Source organism: Scleropages formosus, chromosome 3 (assembly GCF_900964775.1).
Source record: "Scleropages formosus chromosome 3, fSclFor1.1, whole genome shotgun sequence".
NCBI lineage: Eukaryota > Metazoa > Chordata > Actinopteri > Osteoglossiformes > Osteoglossidae > Scleropages > Scleropages formosus.
The window spans coordinates 11,168,599-11,182,514 of record NC_041808.1 but is presented as its reverse complement, the minus strand read 5'-3'; the positions used below and the strand labels follow the sequence as shown (position 1 = coordinate 11,182,514).

At 43.8% G+C, this 13,916-nt stretch overlaps 2 protein-coding genes across 5 annotated transcripts in view; one reads left to right on the top strand and one right to left on the bottom strand.

The window, feature by feature from the left end:
* The first annotated feature begins 1,875 nt into the window (after positions 1-1,875).
* On the top strand, positions 1,876-8,863 carry mrpl37 (mitochondrial ribosomal protein L37). Its single transcript, XM_018753307.2, has 7 exons — positions 1,876-2,373; positions 3,617-3,800; positions 6,305-6,420; positions 7,041-7,226; positions 7,600-7,751; positions 8,145-8,348; positions 8,666-8,863. The coding sequence occupies exons 1-7, from the start codon at positions 2,007-2,009 to the stop codon at positions 8,741-8,743; spliced, it is 1,287 nt and encodes a 428-aa protein (XP_018608823.2). The 5' UTR covers positions 1,876-2,006; the 3' UTR covers positions 8,744-8,863.
* A 1,228-nt stretch (positions 8,864-10,091) lies between these two features.
* The window catches only part of ssbp3a (single stranded DNA binding protein 3a), a 42,873-nt gene continuing 39,048 nt past the window's right edge, over positions 10,092-13,916 (bottom strand). For all 4 annotated transcript variants that reach the window (XM_018753485.2, XM_018753482.2, XM_018753486.2 and 1 more), the window contains 6 exons: positions 13,204-13,258; positions 13,027-13,097; positions 12,390-12,468; positions 12,231-12,259; positions 11,888-11,989; positions 10,092-11,735 (listed from right to left, as the gene is read on the bottom strand). In XM_018753485.2, coding sequence (XP_018609001.1) covers positions 11,706-11,735; positions 11,888-11,989; positions 12,231-12,259; positions 12,390-12,468; positions 13,027-13,097; positions 13,204-13,258 — 366 coding nt within the window. In that variant the 3' untranslated portion in view covers positions 10,092-11,705. The remainder of the gene's footprint in view (positions 11,736-11,887; positions 11,990-12,230; positions 12,260-12,389; positions 12,469-13,026; positions 13,098-13,203; positions 13,259-13,916) is intronic.

Sequence of the window (13,916 nt, the reverse complement as noted above, 5' to 3'; positions counted from 1 at the left end):
GTGAGTGTTTTTGCATTTCCCGATCCGAGCTGTGCGCCTGCTCCTGGCCCTGCCTCAGCGACAGCGCGGCTGAAGTATGCAGAGGGCAGATGGTTTTGCTCATGCCAACCACAGCATTACTTCACAGCCTCGAGCCCGAGGCCAAACGCTCATTTAAAGTCATGTGTAAAATGTGAAATATTTGATATTTGACTCATAGGGACATTTGGTCTCTGTTTTTGAGAGCAGTAATGAATCTCTTTGTTATTTCAGCTTGCATTCTATGTGAGGGGAAGAAAACAAAACGCAACTGTGAGAAGAATCCATGTGGAATGGTTTTCTTCTGACACTGTGTTACAGCAATGTACTACAGTAATCCTAGATGTGCTAACAAAGAACCCAGTGGAACTGTACAGTGAACTATAATTTTAAAAAATATTTGCAGCCATAAAGATATAAATAAATATTCTTCAGCAGTTTTTTGTTTCATAAATAGTAACGGCAGTAATTTCAGTTGTAATACAGTACAACTGTACAACAGTACAGTCCATACAGTCAAGCTTATTGTTTTCACGAATGTACAAAAGAAAACAAAAGAATAAGTAATTAATGTAACTGTCTTCTCCACGTACTTATTTACAGTACGTTATTTTACGTAAGCAAGCAAAATTAAATTATATTTATTTAGCACACGCTTTTCTCCAAAGCAACTTCCAACAAACTTTATGTAGTGTTATCAGCCCACACACCTTATTCACCAAGGTAACTTACACTGCTAGATGAACTACTTACAGTGGGTCACTCATCCATACGTCAGTGGAACACACTCTCTGTCACTCACACACTAGGGGTGAACCTGAACAGCATGTCTTTGGAGTGTGGGAGGAAACCAGAGCACCCAAGCCCCCCCACAGAGATGGGGAGAACATGCAAACTCCCCACAGACAGAGTGGGGATCAAACCCATGTCCTCTCACACTACTCAGGTGCTGTGAGACAGCAGCGCTACTCAGATTCAGTATTAGATTTAGATGCAGATGATTAGGGCAAATTTCACCCCCAGGTATTTCATTCTAGTGACAGTGCCTTACACTTGGCATTGGATTAATGTGGATTTCCACAATATTCCAGCAATAATGGTTTTTTTTTTTTCCCATTTACATCAACCACTTTTCCATTGGAGAGTTTAAGTGGTCCTATACTGGATGTGTGAGCCTCTCTCTCTCTCTCTCTCTCTCTCTCTCTCTCTCTCTCTCTCTCTCTCTCTCTCTCTCTCGGAGCGATGATGGCCCAGCTCTTGTGCAATACTGCCCTCTGCTGGTGAATATATCTACACACTAGTATTTTCAGTGAGAGGCGTTCAAGTATGACAAGAATTTTTTTTTTTTTTTAAATTACTATACATGTCATGTAAGGAAATATCTTCGGGTCAAAACATGTTCTTGGACAGACGTTTTCAAAAACTTATGAAGAAGTACTTATTTTGCTAAATGTGCCTCAACATTACTTATTGATAGTCATCTTTGCCAGCAAGGTACACAATAAACACTACAAAAACAGCAAAAGCCTGGAGGCATATCATCTTAAGAAAGAATTTTTCTTTTCGCCGAAAACTCAAAATTTGATTTCAGCTTTGTCTGTCAGTATTTTCTTACTGAACCGCTCATCTGGACGCCTTAGTTTAGGGAATATCGTACAAGTCTAATTAAACTTAAATTAAAGTCTAACTATGGTCATTCGATGAAGAAACCTATCCGAATCACCCACGGAATTGAAAATAATTAAACACTTACACTTCGTTTACAGTTACTATTACGCGTAGTACGCAATAATTTATGACATAGTTGTCAACGTCTCTGAGAAAACCTGAAGTTGTAAGCGGTGCCTTAGGACTGAATACCCACAATTCCTGTCGACACGTTCCAAGATGGCCGCCTCCTGAGAGTAGGAGCGTCGCAAAGCCGGGGTTCAGGACATGCCCTACGCGTGAAAGAAACTTAATAAAACACCCAGCCCGCGTGTATAGTAATGTTTTACAGAATGGGCACAATAAGGCCTTGCAGTCTGTCTCTTGTTAGAAGCGCGGAACGCTGCGGCAGAGTGTCTCAGGACCCCGCTGCGGCGCGTCGTTGCTTCTCCGTGGCTCGCTGTCTGCGTGCCCGGCCGCCGACGCACAAGAAGAAGCCGCGGAGCGTGGTGGAAATCCCGGGCCTGGAGCCGATCACGTACGCGGAAAGGATGCACTTCGTGCCAGGTCTGGCCAAGCCCACGTTCCCGCCGTGGCAGCGCGGGTGGCACGACCCCCGACACGCCGTGTGGCCCAAGTACGAGGAGATGGAGCCGCAGAGAGAGAGACCGTGTTATGTGTTCCACCAGAGGACGGCTGTGCTCGAAGGTACAGCCAGTAGCGGCAAACACAGCAGGGATGTGAAGACAATTATCAATGTAACGGTTGGCGTTTTATGTGATACAACACAATCATCATCATGTCTGATTAAAGTCTTGAGGAACCTGACACTGGCCAGCAGGTGGTGTTTACCAACTGTCACCTGAGGTGGTTAGAAGACTGTTGGTAAGAATAAGAATACTCAGCAGTATAAAATGGGTAAATCAGTGTTAAGGTGATTATCTTACACTGACGAAAGAGAAGCCATAATGAATACATAAGAAAGAATAACGAGGAACCACCGTTTCATCAGAATAACTGTGACATCATGATGATTAGTCAAGGGTTTCAGAGACACCTGGACATTCCTGACTGGCAGCTGTCTGCGTTTTTACTCTGCCCTTTAGCTTAGTTTCACTTCTGTCTCACTACAGTTATCAAAACTGGAGCCCACAATCAATTATTCCATATTCATTTAGCTGACACTTTTCTCCAAAGCAACTTACAGTGTACTTAGAATTATTTGCGCCATGTATACAACAGTTTTTTTTTTTTAAACTAGAGCAGTTTAGGGTAGATACCTTGCTCAAGGGTACTACAACCAGAGGTGGAAATTGCATCTGCGATATTTCTGGCCAAAGGCAGTAGCTCTGACAACTGTGCTACATATAGCTGCTAGACTGAATGAAAAACAATATAATATAGTGTCTTGGATAGGAGGGCTTGGTGACGCAGTGGGTTTGGCCTGTGCCTGCTTTCTGGTAGGTCTGGGGTTCGAGTTCCACTTGGGGTGCCTTTCACGGCTGTGTCCCCTCCCCTCCAGCCTTATGCTCTGTGTTGCCGGGTTAGGCTCCGGCTTGCCGCAACCCCACTTGGGACAAGCGGTTTCAGACTCTGTGTGTGTGTGTGTCTTGGATAGAGGTATGTTGGTTTGAAGGTTGAAGGCTGTTGGTTTGAATCCCCTTCCTACTATAATACCTTTGATCAAGGTACTTATTTTACCAAGATATAGTAAAAAATACTGTATAAATAACTAATTTTAAAATGTATTGTCTGACAGTGAAGTGGCCTTGAACAAAATCTTAAAATAGTGATTAGTAAGATAATGTGATTTTCTTAGTATGAATATCTTGCTTTATAAATTAGTAAATATGTGGTTTAGAATACAAACTTAACATTGACTCCTTAGGCAAAGGAAAGCGCTAAATGAATGAATAATAGCAGTTATCAATTTTTTGTATCTTTTTTTAAGGGATGAGACAAGCCTTATGGCTTACCAAAGCCGTAGTGAAACAAGGGCTCCCTCCTCAAGTCCTCTCATTGGCCGAGGAAGCGGCCAATCAGATCGAGAACCAGGATGAGCGCGTTCTGCATGCAATCCAGCACTCTCGCTTCTGGGACAGCACAGAGAAGAAGCCCTCGAGGGAGAGGTTCTGGTGCGTCTTCCAAGTATTGTAGAACAGGGCTTCCCAAATCTCTCCTCTATGTATTTGATCTGTTCCTCCACCAGAGTACATGATTCAGTGAATAAAATATCTCTCGGTGAGTTGTAATGCAGAGCAGCATGGTGGCGCAGCAGGAAGTGATGCTGCCTCATGGCAGGAGCTGAGGGTTTTAATTCTGCTGAGTCTATGTGGAGTTTGCCTGTTCTCCATATGTTTCTGTGGGTTTCCTCCCACCCTCCAAAAACATCAATTTCTGGTAAACTGTTGACTCAAAATTTCCCATAACGTGTCACTGTGTGATGGAGGGTGTGATACTGCCCTGCAGTGAAATTTTATCCCATCCAGAGTTTACCCTGCTGTGGGACAGGCTCCAGACCATTGCAACCGCGCACTGGTTTCGGATTAGGTTCTTCATGATTGATAGATGGATGATTGTAACACCCTTGATTAGGGCAATGAATTGTACATGTGGTATTATACCAAGAGACAGAAATGGCTGTGTAACCAGAATCAAGAAACTCCTGTGGTTTTTGGGTAATATTTATGCCCCTTTTCAAGGTTAGCTTTGTTTTTTTGCACAAAGTGTACTCACTTTATTATGAAGCCATGAAGCCAACAAATCTGTGTGCCAGGTCAGCTGTCATACTGTTTTTCTTTCCCAGCTTTTCCTTTCCGAGTCATGCTACAGTTAAAGTGTATTTAACTTATGTTGATAGGAAACAGGAGTTGCCTGTGTAAGTCTCACGTTTGGATGACAAACTCACATTGGTTCTATGTAATGAGTGATTGACTATGTTTTCATTTTCATCAGCTGCGTGTCCTAATGCGGGGTTGCAGAGGTCTGGGGCCTATCCCAGAAGTATAGAGAGCAAAGCAGGGTGTACCCAAATGAGAATGAATGGGAATTACAGGGGAATCTCAGACACATTCACTCACATTTACGCACACTAAGGGCAGTTTAGAGTCTCCAGTCCACCTGAAATGCACATCTTTGATCTGTGGGCGGGAACCAGAGCACCCAAGGGAAACCCTTGTGAACCTAGGGCGAACATACAAAATGAACCTCGGTGCAGCAAGTGGTAGGGAACAAACTAGGTTTGCTTGAGACTTTCACGTCTGCAGGTATGTCTCCTTCTCTTAGTGTAATGCATAAATTGTACTTTTGCTGAGATGTACGTCGCTTTGGACAAAAGCGTCTGCTAAATGAATAAATATAAATGTACACAGACTGAGCTGTATTCGAACCCTCAGCCCGCAGGATGGAAGCCATTTCAAGAAAATGTACCAATTTGGATTTTCTCTTCTATTCATTTCATTCCATAGTTTTGCAGTCTGAAGCTTTGCGTGTATCAGGCGGTTTTGATGCTCATCAACACGGTCATTATTAGCAGGCATAACCTCCTATTGAAGGTATTGCGTACCCTGGTCTGCTAGTCTGCTTGCTCTTTAGCCTTGCTATTGAGAGCATATTATTAATGCCACAGCTTAACTATGGAAGGTGACATTTAGCTCTGCAGGGGATATTGACAGCACGTTGAATCTAATGGCCATCAGCGAACACGGGCCAGTCGTCCTCACAGCGGAGACTGTCCGAATTAAGCCCTTATTAATTAATCCAGCCCTGGGGAGTCGGGGATCTTTCTGCCTGAAGAGGCCCCGCCACTGATGTATCTCCCACCGTCTGCCAGGGCTTTGATTTCGCTCATTACACTAGAGAAAGGATGCCCTTTCCGGCACAGAGAGCCGTCTTTTATCACAGAGGTGTTGTATTGCTTAACATTTCTTTAACTGGCGCCTTCAACTTCCAGCAAACGGTGGAACCGCAGCACACGGGCTGAAATGTCACCACCCGGCTTTGTTCGCATAATGCGTGGACTTTGATTGAATAGAAATAGCCAAAGTAGCCCCTTCTATAGTTTTTTTTTTTTTTTTAATAAGTCAACTTCCCATAATTCTGACATAACTGAAGGTATTTTTTGGTGAGTCTGTTCATGAAATGAAACAACACAAGAGGCCATGTTAAAAGCATCAAAGCTTTGAAGTGCTGATTTGTCTCCAAAAATGTTATTTAAATTTTATCAAACGGAAATCTCTACAATTAGCTGTTTTTTTTTATTATTTAAAATTAAACCAAACAGTAAAAAACTTCCTCTGGACTGCTGGAGGGGAATTTTTTTTGGATATGGATTTTTTCACCAGACAGGAAATGCTTCAGCCCAGCCCAAACACAGTGGGAGGAAAGTAAACTCATTCCATTGCCCTTTCCGTCAGCATGTCCACCTGGTAAAGGGAACACAGGAAATGGAAGCCCCCACTAAGGGGCTTGTGGCAAAATCCACAGAGGTACTACACTTTGATCTGAGCCAAAAGACCGAGAAGCTGTGGGTTTGGGGGGCAACCCCTCCGTACGGATATATCCTGTGAGTTGTTGGGGTATGAAGCACGGTTCCTTGGTCATGGTTCGATTCTGATGCAGTGTCCTGTTGTCATTCTAGCCCGGTTCTGCTCCGAGACTTGCTTCACCTGTGTGGAACCCTGCAGGTCAAGTACCCAGCACTAGGCAAGAGAATGCTGGCAGAGAAATACAGTCTTTCAACCTGTTGGACCAGAGGTATGACCAAAGTCAGTTAACCTGCTTCTTCACTGGAAAAGCTTCAACCTGAAAATTGGTTAAATACTTTATTCATGTCCAATGTAATTGCCTGAGGCCCAGCCATTCATTTTTGTCCACTCTGGAGGACACAGGTTTAAGTGTATCTCCCAGGCCATACATGTGAAAATCCTGAATCCTAATTCAACTTATACAAGAGATTGTAATGGTACCACATGTTTGCGGGGTGGGCCTTAGGCAGCTTCCTATAAATCCTAGAAATATATCCAAAACCATTTTATTTCCATTTGAGTTCTGTGCGTATGACCTGGTAACCTTCTTGGTGTTCATAAGATTTTCATAAAACGCTAATGTCATATATAATGACACAGGGATAACTATAAAGGCTGTCTCAGCTTTAAAAACATTAGTAAATCTTTCATAGATAAGAATTTCAATTAACTTTACAAAGCTGCATAACCCTTGACAGATCATGGTTTTGACTGCAAGGATACTTTTGTGGAACCTTGTGTAAGCAGGGCAACTATTACCAGGTCTTAGCAGTTTTATAGTGAAAGCTAGTGGTGGTTCCCAGAACATCTGCATGTTGAAGACATTCTGTTCTGCTTGCTGGTGCCCAGGTGGTGACCTTTTCCAGGTACGAGGCCAGAACGGGCTGCTTTTGAACAGCGCGTTCCCCATTCCTGTGGTCGCTGGGAGGGAGGAGGTGCTGAGCTCACAAGACCAAGCTCTGGAAACCTTCTATCCGATCTCCCCCACCATTGACCTGCAGGTCACCAACGTCTACTGGGAGAAGACTGACACGGGTAGCTTTGCTATTTTTGTTTTGCATTTCTTGGCTCACAAAGTAAAATAAAATGCACCTCTGCATTCTGTTAGAGCCAAGATTTACCTTCTGTAGTGTCTCTCAGTATTTATTTTCCCACCATTGTTGATGCATTCTTAGACTGCCACACGTCTCACAGTATGAGAGAATTTTCTCATCACTAACCCGTCTCAGAGTGTATTTTCTCACCATTGTTCACGTCCTCCCAGATAGTCATATTTCACAGTATAAGAAAATTTTCTCACCATTGATCACATGTATCCAAATTGGCACATCTATCACTGAGAGAATAGGCACCTGCCATCATCGAAAAGTTCCTACATTGCTACCTTTGCTTGTCGGTCCTTACACAGGTTTCCGAGAGGGCTACCCGTATCCCCACGCCCATACTCTGTTCATACTGGAGTCCGGTGATGCCCCCAAGCTCCGGGAACATCAGGTCTGCGCCAAGATGATCATGTTTGCCTTTGGAAATGCTCTGGCCCGGGCCCACACTCTGTATGGGGTAAGCTACAGCAAACGAAGACAGGGTGCCAGATGTAGGCGCTCACATTAAAGTCAGAATTCAGCTAAACAGTGTGCTGCACTGTATAGTATCACTTATGAAAAGAGTCTTATTTGTTTTTGTGTTTCTGAAAGGGATCAATTACATACAGAGTAGTTTGGAGAGTTGTTTTATTTGTACTTTGTTTGACCTTGTGATCATAGCTGTTGTTTACAAATGTAACCCAGCGAAAATGCAAATGTTGTCTGTGTCTAGAAGGAGCAGTCTCAGCTACCAGCCTGCCTTGTTGTGAAACCAGGGACTTTGGATAGAGACCTTTTTTAGCATGGGATTAAACAGAAAGACTTGGCTGCTGCCCCGGACAGCTTGCGAACGCCTATTGTGTCCCTGCAGACAGAGCCCCGGGTCCTGGACCAGCCTGTGGTGGTGCAGAGTGTGGCCACCAATGGCCGGACCTTCAGCTTCATTGTGTTCCAGCTCAACACCACTGACTTGGATTCGGACACTGGTGTGAAGAACCTTGTGTGGCTGGATGCGGATCAGCCCCTCTATGAGTACGCCAAGATCCGCCCACTCATTAAGAAGAAGGTGGTCCAGGTAAGGAGAATAGGAGCATAATGTGAACAGGTCCGTCCTTAGGGAGCAGGCTGGCAGCTTGGTGCATCGTGCTTTCATTCTAAATACTTAACGGATCCAGTCTGTACAGCCCGCCTGCATTTCTGGGCCTGAGCAGGTTACCCCTGTCCTACAGCCCCCATCTAATGAAATCAGTCTACTGTTTGGGACCTTTTCTGGTCCTTCCACTTTTGGTGTGGTGATCTTTTTCAGTGGGCTTTTGCATTTGTTAGGTACTCCTCTCTGGGGCGAAACTGAATTTGCATAACTTCACAAATGGCATCTCTCCTGCTTCCAAGGTTCCTGCTGGTGTGGCCGGATACCAACCGGAGACCTTCAAGAAGTTCCTGGCTCTGTACTTACATGGAGTTCTGTGACCTGCCACCGACCTCGCAGGCTGACTGATATCCATTCCTGTTGATGGATCACTCCACCCCGATGCTTAGCTAATGCTGTTTGTGTTGAACACTTTGAAATAAAGAGGTGATACCTGAAGTGACCGTTGTCTCACCCAGGTACATTATGGGGTACGCAAGCAACTCATGTGCCTTACCAACACAACCAGTATGCAGTTTAGTATGATACATTGACATGGAGACCCATATTAAAATGGATTACAGCGCATTGATTTGATGTCCTACTGACCCATTTCTAGCACACCATCGAGAGACATAGTCCATACTGAAATAAGATGCCGTATAGGAAGATGTATTTGATCACAGAGCTATAGTACCAGTAAACTGCTCTTCCCATGTACTGGATTCATACATGTACAGCCTTGTATCAGATGCCACTTTTGTTCTCATGGTTCACATGCCCAAAGCTGTAATGTTCATATTCACAAAAACTAATGGAGGTGCCACAAAATGAGGCATAGTTCTTATGTTCATGGGATACATTATACCCTTAGAGCAGCCTTGCAGCAAACAAATCTTAATTAAATGTCTGCAATTGTGACAGCAGGACAAGCAATACTTGCATCACCTTTTAGGTAGATCTGCCAAAGCCAATCAGATTACTAAATTCTATATTCTGTGACCCAGTTGAGGAGCTAAGAGGTTCTCCACAGCAGCTGTAACGGGATCCCTGCTGGTTACGGTCCCAAATTTAAATACCCCAGTTGATGTATTCTTTCTTCAGCCATTGTAGATTTGTAGCTTCAAAAATGGGGGAAAATCAGCTACAATCCCCTATTGCAATTAAATTTTGTTGGGACCAAAGTCACTGAGTGCATACCACCATCAGATGAAAAAATTTCACCTTAATTGAATAAAATAGCCTTTCCATAAGGAGTTTACCATAATAGCAAAAGGGGGTCCTGAGCAGGAAGGATCCAGATATTGCTCAACCTGGAGGCTGAAGGTTTGCATTTCAAAATACAAGATTGAATGTTGTGTCCTTGGGCAGAAATTGTTGAATTCTTTCAGTACAGGTTCCAGCTGTATTGATGGGAATTGAAATCCCATGTAACAATCAACAGAAGCCCAGAGACCAAAAGGTACAAGAAGTTTTAGGTTAATATTTATTACAGTGTGGGAAAAGGGTGGGAAAACCCCATCATTCATTAATCCCATAAAGAAAAATAATTTAGTTATTGTAAAATTACATTAGCACGTGATCCTTTTCACTATGCCTTAAGGGGAGGAGAGCGGTGGCGTGGAAAGGAAATCATCCTGAGGACACAACGTTAACTGCAACACAAAAAGAAACCCAACTTGCCTATTCTTTCTGCACTTCTATGTCTACCACACTTTTTTTTTTTTTGTAACCCTAGACTACACATCTCGAGCCACGTCAAAGAAAATCCATAAATACACGTCTTGAAAATTTCACTTAAAAAAAGTATGATTTACACTTAATGAAGTGCAGCACGTAACAGCCAAGCGGAACAAAAGAAAATAAGCAAATGCAGATTCGAGGAGAAAAAGAAAATCCCTTGATAAAACATTAACAAATATTGAACTACAATGTATCCATTTTTTCATTATAATCAGACTACATGGTAAGAAACACAGAAACTGCTACAATGTCCAACAACCAGCACAAAGTTATGCCGAGGCAAGCCATACTTTATACATTACATGGTACATTTTTAATAGAAGTGGGCTTATAAAAGAGACCATCTACAGGTAAAGTGTGGTGCACAGAGCTGTATCTCCACACCGTATATCGCTGTACAGCTGCCTGCATGTCTGGCATCACGGAGCGTTTTTTTTTTTTTTATAGATTTTTTTTGTATTTGTTTTGTGTTTTTTTTCCTTTTCGTCTTTATTTTCTTTTTAAACAGCATGTCTACACAACAGCAGTCATTTACATTTTTAATACACAAATGAAAACTGACACAAAACGCAGTGCAGGAATAAATTCGCCCACTCCACGTTGGCCTTTACCCAAATAAATATATTCCCCCTGTAACAACAAGTCAATGCAGGCTTGTGGAGGAGTCGCTGAAAGCATCAACCGGTGCTGTCTGAGGAGGTTCACAAAAACATGCTCTTCGTTCTGTGCATCTGATCCTTCTCTTCGGATTGTCCTTACCAACGTAAAAACCTACCGTACGCCTTACGCTGAGACTTGCAGGAGGGCTCTCGAGTAGCTACTTCTATCATTTGAAAGAGATTAAGAAATCAAACAAAAATTAATTACACCCAATAAAAGCAACAGTTTCTCTCTGGCTCTCTCCAGCCCACTGGATCTGCCAGTTCAGTTAAAAAATTAAAATGAAAAAAAAATAAGATTAAAGTAGTAAGAGGTCCACCAAGTTCAAGGCATCTTCTGAGAGTTCCACGGTATATTGAGTCAGAAAAGTTTGCTGAGACATTTTGTAGCTAGATGAACAAGCCTTTAAGAACAAAAAAAAATAAAAAAATAAAATAAAATGGGGGGGAGACCTTACAGCGCCATTTGTCTTGAAATCCAGTCCACAGTGCATGAGTGTATTGTCCAGTTTAGGAAATATACAGGATCATTTTCATTTTCTGCACTGGAATCAGTGCAGGCACCACAAATACACTTCCAAGGATGAAAGCTACGAGGGCCTGGGACTTTCTTGTAAGGGAAAAAAGTTCTTTACATATCCAGTCCTTTATGAAGCTGGTTTTGTGTCATGAGCTGGGAGGGGGGTATCCTTCATGTTTTTTGGATCTAAAGTCCAACCACTTGAATTTCATAGTAAGTATCATCTTCAACAGCCGTTGGTGTCACTTGCCATTACTGCATGAAACTAAACTGAGGGACCCTCTCGGTTTGTCACCGAGCGTGGCTGCTCCCTGCACGTGTTCCTGGATCTTCTGGAGGACATCAGAGTGTGTTGCTGTGTCCTGAGTGGGGCAGGGGGCATCACACACTCATCGTCATGGTGGGGGAGTACTGAAGGAGAGCGAGAGAGAGGAAGAGACTCAAGAAAGCCGAACCGCACCGAAGCGCATATACTTGCGTACGAAGAAGTGATTCCCCGGACCCGTCCTCCCAGCCCCGATTTCACAGCTCCTGCCCTAGGCGCGTCTCAACGGCAAGCTTACGTTCTCATTCTGGAAGGAGTGCAGGAAGTTCCCCCCCAGTTCTCCATCGTCTCGTGGAGTGCCGGGCGGATTGCTAATGCCACTTAAGTTGTTGGGAGAATTCTGCATATAGAGAAAGACGACAAAACCTTCAGCACTGGTTCCAGCTCACCTTGAGGTCAACGGCAACACTTAGGGAAAAATCATTTCATGAAAGCTATATGCTTTCTGAAGACAGCGTACTACAGCAGGAGGTTAGAATTGAAACCATTGCTACAGGCAACAGATTGTAGTAGTTTAAGCCCTTCACTGACCACATGAATGAGCAAAGGAAAATCAGCAGTGTGAAATCAAGCATAATCACCTTGGGAAGTCCGTCTATGTCACCTGACCCTGTGAGAAATGAACACAAACGTTAAGCTTGGAACTGTTTCATTGAGTAACCACCATGGGGGGGTCTCTGTTGCAGGGATCAGCTACATCAGCAAAGAGTTTAACAATCAATGGGGTCGACAGGGCTTACCTAACGATCCGTTCATGTGGTGCGGCTCCATCCCTCCCATCCCCCCCATGGGGCCGTCGGAGCCAGGGCCCATGGGAAACTACCGGAGACAGGAGCAAGGAGACGACAGGCGGTCACACACCAGCGCACGGAACCACATGACAAATGGCCCAGGATGGTGGTATGGGACTGGAGTTCAATTAAACAGAGTAGCTTAGGGAATTCCATCATCAGAACAAGGGGGTGGAGGCAGTGAAAGAAAGGGGGACAAAAAAAACACCTCTGTGGGATTTTTTGTTTTACATAACCTCCCATCCCATTCCTGCATGTAGTGACCCATAAACTGATAACACTGACATGCTTCAGGGATTCAAGGTCCCCCCCCCCCACCCCATGTGGCTTCATTCCCCATTTGGGAGTCAGTTTCAAAAGGACATCAAGCCACACTGATGTCACTTTCGTAATAGACTCTATAGTTCATGATCATGTACAGATAAAACACAGATCCAGTAACTACGTTGCATAAACATGCAAGAGTTCTAGCTTCTAACTCTTTGCATAAAAGCCGGTTTCTGAGTATTGCCCGGTGGAAGCACCGAGTATACGGGTAGCTGCTATACATTTAGCAGCACGGTCGGCTGGGTGCACGGAGACTCACGTTAGTCCTGTTGCCTCCTGGAGGCACCGTGTTGATCATTGTGTACAGGTTGTCGCTGGAGTTTGTGGAATCTGAAACATTACAAAAGCACCGTCAAAACGTACGGCTTAAACCGCAACAACAAACCTCGATTTAAAAAAAAATGAGCACAGGGACCGCAGTGGTCATGGTTTGTACCTGCTGGGCTTGGCATGATGGGTGTACCTGGTGGACCTCCACCTCCAGGCGGACCCTACAGGGGCAGAAGAGATCGTTTGACTGGTACATCAGAACAAACACCGTCGATTTTGCACAGCGGCTGTCGGCCAGGTAGCAACTTTGCTCGATCCCACCTGGCAGCATTTCACAGTACCTCACTGCAGGAGGGGATTAACATTTCATACACATACATATATGAATCTTTATTTATATATATATATATATATATATATATATAGATGCCGACATTAATCGAGGCCCACCGATTCGTTAATTAGTCTGATTCAAATTTGGACAATTTTGGCCACAATGCATATTATTCTTGGCTCACATTAAGAACAGGGAGAGACAAAGTGGGCACCGATATACATTAATCCACACCCTCAATATTAATTCCCTCTCTGATTTGAAACCCAGCGACGGCTGTTCCAACTGGGAATATCAGCGCAGCTGCCAAGAGCCATAACATTTTGTCATCCAGTCAATCGAAATAGATGGATATGTGGCACGGAACTGAAGAACCAGAGAACGCTCCTCAAAAGTATCACGCTGCATTACCGCGGTAAATATTAAGCTCTGTCAATGAGTAATTTATGGGCAGCAGGTAGCGCAGCGGTTAAGCGCATGGGTCAAAACGTGGGTCAAATATGGCAATTCACTTTGCATAAAAGCATCAGCTGAGCAACAAATTA

Bases quoted from the DNA above. Each gene is read 5' to 3' on its own strand.
- mrpl37 (XM_018753307.2), top strand. From the start codon at position 2,007: ATGTTTTACAGAATGGGCACAATAAGGCCTTGCAGTCTGTCTCTTGTT. The intron at 2,374-3,616 runs GTACAGCCAGTA...TCTTTTTTTAAG, and splicing joins GAGGACGGCTGTGCTCGAAG to GGATGAGACAAGCCTTATGG. The intron at 3,801-6,304 runs GTGCGTCTTCCA...TTGTCATTCTAG, and splicing joins CCCTCGAGGGAGAGGTTCTG to CCCGGTTCTGCTCCGAGACT.